This window comes from Diadema antillarum, unplaced genomic scaffold (genome assembly GCF_040938485.1).
Source record: "Diadema antillarum isolate AM-2024a unplaced genomic scaffold, OU_Dant_1.0 seq00001655_RagTag, whole genome shotgun sequence".
Lineage (NCBI taxonomy): Eukaryota > Metazoa > Echinodermata > Echinoidea > Diadematoida > Diadematidae > Diadema > Diadema antillarum.
In genome coordinates, this window is record NW_027272356.1 from 207,920 (window position 1) to 218,379 (window position 10,460).

At 39.6% G+C, this 10,460-nt stretch overlaps 1 protein-coding gene across 1 annotated transcript in view; it reads right to left on the reverse strand.

Moving 5' to 3' along the window:
• LOC139711406 (uncharacterized) overlaps nt 1-9,970 on the reverse strand; it is a 78,285-nt gene extending 68,315 nt beyond the window's left edge. Inside the window, exon 1 of the mRNA XM_071623291.1 lies at nt 9,483-9,970. Within this exon, the coding sequence (XP_071479392.1) occupies nt 9,483-9,602 (120 nt within the window). The 5' untranslated portion in view covers nt 9,603-9,970. The remainder of the gene's footprint in view (nt 1-9,482) is intronic.
• Between the last annotated feature and the right edge of the window lie 490 nt (nt 9,971-10,460).

Consider the following 10,460-nt stretch of genomic DNA (forward strand, 5'->3'; position numbering starts at 1 on the left):
GTATACCTTAACATGGTTAATTTATTCGGTTTTAGTGTCACGTCAAACGAAATTTAAAGAAAAAAAACCCGTAGAATTCTTGATTGGAGAAAAAGAAAAGAAAGTCATAATCTGTCATCATTCTGTTGTGTTTCTTTTCCCGAAGCTATTTCTACTTTTAAATGTAGAAACCAGAATGTAGAAACCAGAACAGAAGAACAACATATCATCAGCAAACATATTAACCGGTTTCGAGAATATGGAGAGATATAGGTACAATTCTTACCGAAACCAGAAATTGATCTTGCCATTACTTGGTGAACAAATTACAGTAATTATCAATACAAACGAAGGGACCACAAAAACGATAATACAAATTGTAAAATAAAACAAATGACAAACAAGTATGATGATACATAATCTCCCCACTGGGTTCGAATCATTAAAGCAAACTGATATCTAGATCATCACTGTTTCCCCCTAGTTTTGAACCATCTACACTGAAAATAAGGTTATTTGTCTAGAAACAAAGAAAGAAAGAAACGCACAAACAAGCATTCTCTCTCTCAAAAAAAAACAACAACAACAGCACAGTACTAACTTCGGCTTTGATGCATTTGCGGTGCCTACACTTACAAATGTATATGGATCTTTATACGGGCAATAGATTGCTGTCTCCCAAATCACAATTTTGAGTTCTTCTATCGTCCTAGAGCAAGAATCATTGTTCCTTTCTTCGCGCGAGGTCTTGATGAAAATAATTCATAAGCAGAAAATGTCAGACTTTGTCTTTCAAGCCATCAAATTTTCATTTCAACCTTTGAGGCGCGAGCCAAACTGTTGCATCATTCAGGTATCAATATCGACATTGATCGAAAGAGCGTGTTGTTGTCAGGAACGTCCAAACATGCAACCACGTGTAATTACAATTAGGACAACAGACCCACGTCCCATTTTCTTTTTAACAATTCCCACCTCCCCCTCCCCTCTCTCTCTCTTTAACTACCCATTTGTGTTTTATGTACCATTGGCATCTTGCTCAGTCCTTTTATTTGTACCTTGTATGTTCCTTTGTCTTACTTCTTATTCCACTATTTATCTATCAATCTCTATCTATATATTTATCTATCTATTGTTGCAGATACATGTGCATTGTACTATCATTTCTGAGCACTTTATTGTTCCGCGGAGGAATATGTAAATAAAGAGTTCGACAAGATGACCGAGATCGACCAAACACCTTGTTTGAGAGTCTGGGTATATTTGGTGGTAATGATGGCTCGTTAGGCCAAGTTAACCCTCCGTAACAAAGTGGGGGCACGTCCGGGAGATATTGTGCCAAGGTAAGAGTCCATTTGTGTTGAAAATGTTAAATGCACTCTTTTAGGGGGGAAGTGTTATAGATACATGTGCATTGTACCATCATTTCTGGGCACGTTATTGTTCCGCGGATTAAGATTATGTAAATAAAGAGTTCGACAAGATGACCGAGATCGACCAAACACCTTGTTTGAGAGTCTGGGTATTTTTGGTGGTTATGATGGTTCGTTAGGCCAAGTTAACCTCCGTAACACTATCTATCTATCTGTCTATATATCTATCTATCTATAAATCTAGCTATGTGTATAAAAACTTCTTTATTCATAAGATAACATCACTTCATCATAATTTTTTTGTTTGTTTTATGTAATATTATGCTTACGTCATAACCAATTCACATATGCATTCCTTTTCCCCATATTAGCCGCAATTACACCTACTAACAGCGCGATTTTTAAAATCGCGATATTTTGGTTCCACTGTTTACACTTGCGCAAAAGCATGCGAAGTTTGAGCTTCACGAAACATCGCGATTTTTTGGTCGGTAGTGCGCATATGGAGTGCACTGTCAGGTAAATTCTAGCACAGTTTTGAGGTAGCCCCAGTCAATACTAGTGTTCAAGATCAATGATGTTTCTTCTGAGTTTTTTTTTTTTTTTTTTTACGTACTAGCCTTCATCATATGTTGGAAGCACTTAAATTGGAAGATATCTGATTTATGTTCACTTTCTTAGAGTAAAAGGAACTACTATTAGACTTCCTGTATCAATGACGCACTCTGGAAGAAAACAGCTGTGCTATAAAAATTGAAAATCCTACACACGGCATCATGAGATTTCATTACTGTTGCAATACCAATGTATCGGGGTCAGGGGTGAGAGGTACACAATAAGGCTGATGTTGTTGTTGTTGTTGTTGTTGTTGTTGTTGTTGTTGTTGTTGTTGAAGAAGAAGAAGTGCCTGTTGCTCCATGTCTAAAGCTGTATTATTATCCCCACCATTCTTTTCCCAACTAGCAATTCTGAAAGCAGTTATGCATTTTACAGGCTTTGGAAAACTCCGATAATGGAACAAGTGTTTATACGAACCACAAAGGAATCTCATGAAAACAAAAATATTGATATTATCTCGTGAAACATAAAAAAATTTGTTTACACGATAACAAAATGATACATCTCAAAAACACACATTAGTTCGTTTCTAGAAGAAAATTGATGGGCTTATTAGAGAGCTGGCGGCTGGGGAATGTTCCTAATCCGAGATATGATCAAATGGAATCTTGACAAAGAACATCTTTCCTGTTCACATAGATAAAGACGGTATCCCTCTAATTTCAAATCCCTGGCATTTAAGTCACGCATGTCCTAGCTTGTACATGAACTCTTCTGGCTTATGTTTTCTACATTGTTTTCTATCAAGGTCCTTTGATTTATATCCACGAGTTCGAGGCACCGCAGACGTGAATTCTTTGGGAAATGCATATGTTACTGAATCAGAATTGGACTGAAGTGAATTGAATTGAATTGTGATGTGTTTCACATGGCCGCTGTAAAAAAAAAGAGAAAGACAAAGAAACAATGGATATTTGTAGCTGAATTGCAAACAACGGCAGGATCGACAGAGGACTAGGTAAGGTAATGAGGATAGAGTGCCTTGCCCAGGGGCGCAGCCGCTGCTACGAGTGGGTTCGAACTACAACTTTGTATGAGCCTAATGTTCAAAAACTCTGGGTCTGAGAAACCACGGGTCCACACACATCACCTGATAAAATCCACCCATCCTCGTTATTCTTTTATTCAGCCGCCAGTCTATCACCTTGTTGGCATCACTATAGACATTTCCTTCATGTGGGACTGGACACTCATTTCATATCGATAACGCCTCGTAGCATATTTGCGTTTGGCAATTTGGTACATCATTTCAATAACTGTAAAATGTATGAGAAGATCAACCTTGGAACTTTCAGTTTTTATCAAGTTTGGTATGACTCCTAATAGTGCTGGGCTACTTGACTTTCTTATGACGGAGATAAACTTTTCGTCTCGACTATGAATAATTGGATCGGCGTTTCCAAATCATTTTGAAGTCAATAAGATTCTAGCATTTAGAATAAAAGGCGGATAGATGGACATTTACACGGCCGATTATGGAAACAAAAAGAGAGAGAATCTCCAAAGTGACAGTCAAATAACAGCATGTAAAATCAAACGGATTTCTAAAGTAAAATGAGGAATACGCCAGGTGCTTTTAATCATACTCTGTTAGATGTCTTCGTTTTCTTGGATTTCTTTTCTTTTGAAAGAAAGATAATTATTCAGAGGGGTGAAGGTTCAGATTCGAGTTTCTTCACTTTGTCTCCCTTAAAAAATTAAATTTGTTAAGATCGCAACTGCTGATCTGTAAATTAACAAACATGTCGGAAAAAAGGAACCAGTGGGACTCGAACCTGTCATCTACTGCTTTCCAGGCAGCGACACTACCACCAGGCTGTCCCTGGTTGCCGGCAGTGACACGATGAACATAGAACAAATACCCAAGCTCCGAAATTCCGACATTGTTATGTTAAGTAGTCCATGGCGGAGAAGGCATATTAAATGAAAGAAAGATAATTATTCTTTTCTTTTCTTCGGATATCGTATTGATGTAACGGACAAGAAAATATTTGAAGGGTGAATAGTACTTTTGCTTTAGTAAAATCGCGTCATTTTGATTTCGTTAAGGAAGCAGCGCTCGCAATGTATTCCAACCGTAGTTCCATAAGTAAGTCAGCAGAGTTCTTTGTTTTATAGGGTCTCTCTCTCCTTTGCCTCGAATATGCATATGGAAACTTTGACATATTACGTTCCTGATGTGAAGCAGTGAATTTGAGATTGCTTTCGTCCTTCTACTGGACAGTAAATTGTGGCCAGGATTTCCCAAGCATTTGTTATATAATCTGCCTTGTAATGATCTCGATACCAACTATCCTGACATTCATCGCCCATCGGTCAAAACCCTCATAAAGGCGGGCTTATATTACAGATTTTGATCTTTTATGATTCTAACCTTCAGTTATCTTAGATTTGGAGATGGGTTCATATTTTAGGATAACCTCAAAATCACATAACTGTGTAAGGATCCAGACATGCTACTCGATTATTGATTCGATTCTAATATATGCATTATTTCTCTATTCATCTCTGACGTTTATTTTATTTAGTTTACATGTCACACTCGATCACGTCCTATAAATATTTCACGCGCAGGGATGCATTATGTTGTTGTTGTGTTTTTTTTTTGTTAGTATACAAATTGTGGTTACTGATTCATCTCCATGTGCGTTCTCCAGTGCCGTCTTCTCAATAGCATTCATGTGCTCAACCAAGTCCTCAGTGCCTCATAGAAAGAACATCATTATTCAGGATGGGTGACATGAGTCAACACTCGATGGTTCACATATGTGGTGTTGTCGGTCTTTCTTGTCTCTCGCCATTTTGGCATTCCATCATGCTCTGTGTCTAGCCAAGTATGTATGAACCCCATTATAAATTCTTCTTAAAAGTCATTATGAATTCTCCTTAAATTTAAAATAAGATCTGGCAGAAAAACAAACAAACAAATAGGCAAACCAAAAGACTGACTTTGCACTTTTTAGTTTTCGTTTTTCGATTTTGACGTTCCATCCGTCTGTTACCCAACCTTGATGTATTGAAATTGATCAAAATGTAAATAAATCACTTTCCAGTACAAACACTGCCATGTCATCTGATACGTGCGCGAAATCGTGAAATGCGTACGAACAATCAGCCCGGCAGGTTGCGTATTTAAGTTCTCCGTATCTCTTTTCCTCTCGCCCCGTGCATCTCCCTCATTCTTTCACCTCCCCCCCCCTTTTTTTTTCCTACCATCAATACACCACCACCACCACACACTCTCCCTCTTTATGTCCTCCTACCCCCCCCCCCCCTCCTCTCTCTCCTCTTTCCCCCAATACATCTTAAATCTCACAAACTTACTCTCAGTTTTGCTCTAACGCTGTTTGCTAAGTACTCAAGAGAGCTCCCCTTCCGCTATCTTTCGATCTCGTGGCGTAGCTACGTATATGACGACGGTCCCTTGTCCCCACATAAATGTACTGTCTTCTTTTGGAAATCTATATCTCCCATCTCTATATCTCTTTTTTTTCGGTATATATGTTTGGATCTCCCTCTCCCCCACCCTCATATTCTTTCTTTCTCTTTTTGTATCTCTCCCTCTCCTCCTATTCCCTTCTCCAAACTATGCCTGTCTCTCTCCATCTCTATCTCTAGCCCCCCTACCCACCCCTTTCCTCTCTCTTGCCTTATGTAGATGGCTGGCCGTATTTACAAATCCTCAAATCCATCCAGTATGGATGCAAGCGAGGGTGCGTGGGGAAAGTTTGTGCATATGCTCACACCCTTGCAGGCACAGACAAGCTTCGACGGTTCATTTTCGCCTGAAAGCTTTGGCATTTGAGGCACATTTCTCGGCAAAAGATATAGGCCACGGTAGAATCCAAGTGATCTTGCCATTTTGTTTGAGAGAGATCGCAGTGACCGGATAAAGTGGTATATTGCGGACCTGTGTAGAGCTGTTTCCGAAGCTATTTCAGCCAGATAACTCATTTTTATTTTTATCTATAACGACAACATTTTTTGTTTCGGTTTGATTGACTTGACATCTCTGGATGACACTCAAACGTTGGCGCCTCCTTTGATCCCTTTCGTAAAAGAAGTGGCGGACTTTTCGGGGTCAACAACATACAAACATCAAAATCACACCATCTCTTCTCGAGCAGAAGTTCAGACTTCAAGTTGAGAGAAACTGTAGCATGTGGATGCAATCTAAAAATATCATAGCTGTCTTATTTCAAAAGCGAAGAGAACGTCACTTGTTTCATTTCAAACGAGTCAGTCAGTCATTCAGTAAACGGACACCTCTGTCAAATAGCGCTGTTACAATACAGCGATTAGTAGGGTCATCCCTCCTTTGAACTAGATATCAGTATGTTTGTAATATATCTTTGTATATACGTATGTATATAATTGACAGAAAATACAATACAGTGTGCAATACGATACAATACAAAACAATATGATACAATACAATGCAATACAATACAATACAATACACACAGTCAGTCTCAATTGTAATTCTTCAATATCCGTTTTAGTTAGCGTCATTGTCAGCTACCAGTTCAATCGTGCCCATTTCCTTTTCTTCTTCCTTTTTTTTTTTGGGGGGGGGGAAGGGGCAATCCATATGGTGTCACATCTTCGCACATACTAGTTATTCTATCGCCTTCTGAAGTTTGTGGGGATTGATATCATCCAGTAACCATGGAAACTAGACAGATCTCAAGCACCTACCATGGCTTTCTCTACCTTCCTCCTCCTCCTCCTCTTCCTCTTCCTCCTCTCTTTCCCTCTCTATCTCTTCTCATCAAGCCCCCCCCCCCAAGGAAAAAAAAAAGGAGTCCAGAAACAAAACCAAAACAAATCATCTCCTTTTGAAATCAATCTCCAGAACGCACGACCCTCTCTCCAAGTCCTCTTTGCCAGAGTGCAAGAGCCGCTGGCATTTCCATAATTGCCCTTCCCTACCACCGGCCATTAGAAAGAGAGAATCACTGGCGTGGGTCTGTCCGTCTGTAGCCCATTTTGACATACACAGGGAATATCCTGATGCTGCTACCTTTCGTCAATAATTCACGCCAGAAGATTAACACATGCAATAGCTAATGGACCGTTGCTTGTTGATTCAATAGGGAATTGCAGACATAGCGGGACACGAAACAACAACAACAACAACAACAACAAAGAGCAGCTTTGAATCTGTGGATAAAATTTCTCGTGCCAAGGTCTTGATCCTGGAAGTGTGTTCCTATTCATGTACGAATACTTGCGACACGCTCCTTTCAAAAGTATAACACAAAGCATTACCAACAGTCCGAAGCAACCAGCAAAATTCATGAATGCACTTAAAGGCACAATTTACCATATGCAGACGAAACAAAAAACCAGCTTCAGTGCTTCAAAATAGTTGTAAAATGTGAGTGAGGGGTAGAAACAAACAGTGTTAAAACATTTAATCAGTTTAATCAATGTTACGTATTATTAAATGTAAAAAAATGTGAACAATAGCTATGATAAAATTGTGTCTAGACTAAGCCGTCTATAAGTTATGGTTGAGTGAGAAAATAGTTATATCACCTTATATTTTAGGTTTTATTGCAAAATTTTCATATTGTAGGATGTTTTGTGACACAACTGACCTACACATATGTATATCAATGTGATAACTTGAGCATTTTTGAAATCACTGTTCCCAGTGGTAAACAGTACATTTGACTTAATAGAAATGAAATACCAGTTCATGACAATTTTAGTTTGACAATAAATAAGAAACACAGAAATATTTTTTTTTTATCGTCACCCCCTCTCACTGTTCTGTTCAGTGTTCCTCCATCTTGCCTGCCATCTAATTGGTGCTGATTTTCAACAGTCGCATCAATTTCATTCGATTTCTAATCAATTTTCTCCTTGCGCGGAGTCAATTATTTTCACATCGCGCTTAATCGAGACATTCCGCTTTCTCGAGGAAGTTATTAGAAGTGGTTTCCTTGCAGTACACTCGCGGGGAGAGGAAGAAGGTAAGAAAATGGCGTGACAGTGAGAGTGAGAGATAGATGGATGAAGAGGGAAAGACGGGGGAGAGGAGCGAAAGTGTTAAGTAAACGGTGACGCCACAATACCACGGCGTCGTCCGCGTTGCGGCTCTTCTCATAAACCTCTTGGCACTGTCTAGCAGCTCCAGAATTTCTGTGTAAAGATGCCTCGAAATTCTCGGCCGCAGATGAGTGGGCTGTCCCGAAATCTCTCATTCACAAGAGTTGCTCGGCGTGACGAACATCTACACTTTATTCCATCTTGTCAAGATGTCATGCAGAAGATTTGGGCTGCATCTAAGAAATTTTTTAGTCTCCATGTCTATTGGAAACATTATTAAGCTTGGATGTTGATTGCATTGTGAACCAGGGAGTATAGAGCTTATAGGCATCCGAAGAAGATGGCATAATGTGTATGGACAATCTCCACAGCTGGGAAAAATTGCTCGAATCGATCCTTTAATATCGTGAGAGCTTTATCGGAGAGTGGTGTACTTATTCCCTGTCTCTTCAAAGGACCTTTGATGTAGTTTAAGCTTCAACAGTGAATCAAAGAACTATCATCATGCGCATCAGATTTTAATCAACTGTTCAACTGTTGCATGCACGAACATTGAAGTTAAAATATTGGAGCAGCAATTATACGGGTATCTCAATTTCCTCTTTCTTTTTATTTCTTCTTTTTTTTTTTGCCTGTGTGAGCGGAATCTTTCTCAAATTTTAATGAAATGTCATCAGCTCGGTATGGCCGAAGACATGTCTAGAGTTGGTAATCTCTAATTTCAAGTTAGAGGACCCTCCTCAGCGTGTAGTCTTCGTCAATTCATTTTGCTTGATACAATCGCAGCGATCGAAATAAGAGTACCCTACCCCCTTCCTCACCATCGATACCATCACTATGCAGTGCATGTATAAGTGGGTCACATGTGACTTTGGTCTGAGAGCGGTAATTATGCAGCGATTCTCTAAACGACCACTACGATTACAAGAGAGTAACACAACCAAACCGCCGTTAGAAAGAAGATACAAAACCAACACGATAGATACACACAAGAAAACTCACCCCAACACCCTTTTTTTTTCCCCAGAGAAAGTTCAGAGGAATTCTAGCTCAAATAGCTTCCCTGGGTGTAACGGGATAAAAAACAAAATCATATTCTGCCTGCAGTTGCTTTAAGCTGATCTCTCGAAAATAATCTTTTTAAGCTGGATTCGCTCCTACACTCACGTACGCTAATTCAATTTCTCGGCTCTGTTCCAGCGTCTTTTTCTTTTCACCTACCTGTGGATTTGTGCGCGGAGTAAACAGACTTTAAGCAGGTAGTAAGTTAGCGCGAAACAAAAAAAAAAAAAAATCATCCACAACCACCCACATTCAACACTGTGCTGCAATTCATTAGCGGTTTTTTTCTTTTCGTCACTTTAAATCAATCGACAAAGAAGTGAAGTCATTATGGATAACATAATGAACTGAAAAGAAAAGAAAAACAGAAGGAACATTTTGAAGTAGTCTTACCTCTTTCGTATCCCTGGTTTCCCTTGCTGGTCTACATTCCGCTTTATGCGCCACCGAAGAGAGCATTAAAACCAAGTTGACGATTAGAAAAAGTCCCAGGGAGTTCGAAAGAAACTTCATTGCTGCTTTCTTCCTCGTTGAACAACCCACAGATAAATAGGGCAAAATGAAAGACGAAACTTCCTCGCAACTGTCTTTTTCTTCTTTAACTCAAATCTACCAAACACACATTAAGTTGCCTGAGTCCTACGGACAGAGCTATAGCTGAGCACTGGACGTCGCAGTCTTCTGCGCTTTAACTGAATACTCGATAGGGATGTGGACGGGGTAAATAGCCGACTGATGCCCGGCTGGTCCGCCGGATGTGGTGGATACGTCTCTACTCGTCTGCTCGCGTGCTCCACCTTGGCTTGTGGTGAAAGCACACACGGTGTTGCCAAGCACGGATGAACGGGATTCTTCCAAGAATGTGTGTGTCCGCGTACGACGGCCGCTTCACTACTGAAGGAAAAAAAAAATCGCGGCAAGAGATTGATGCCTCGCCAGGGATGAATGATATATCAATGTGGGTATGAGTTGGGCGGTTTTTTTTTATAGACACACACGCGCTGCCTGATGACGACGCAGAACCCTGACTTTTCATTGGCCAGAACGACAAACGCACAGTCCAATGATGTAATCTTCATTTTATGCGTTCTCGCCATATACCTACGTCTGTTTGTATGTATGTACATGTATGTATGTATGTATGTATGTATGTATGATGGCTTATGTGTTTGTATGTATGTAAGTATGTATGTATGTATGTATCAATGTCTTAGCATATTTATAATTACATCTACATGTTCTTCTATTTATCTACAGTATGTATTTTTGTTGTCTGTCTCTCTGTCTGTCTCTGTCTCTCTGTCTTTCTGTGTCTCTTTCTCTCTGTTTTTTTTTTTTAATCATGTTCGATTAAGCTCGTATAATGTCAGA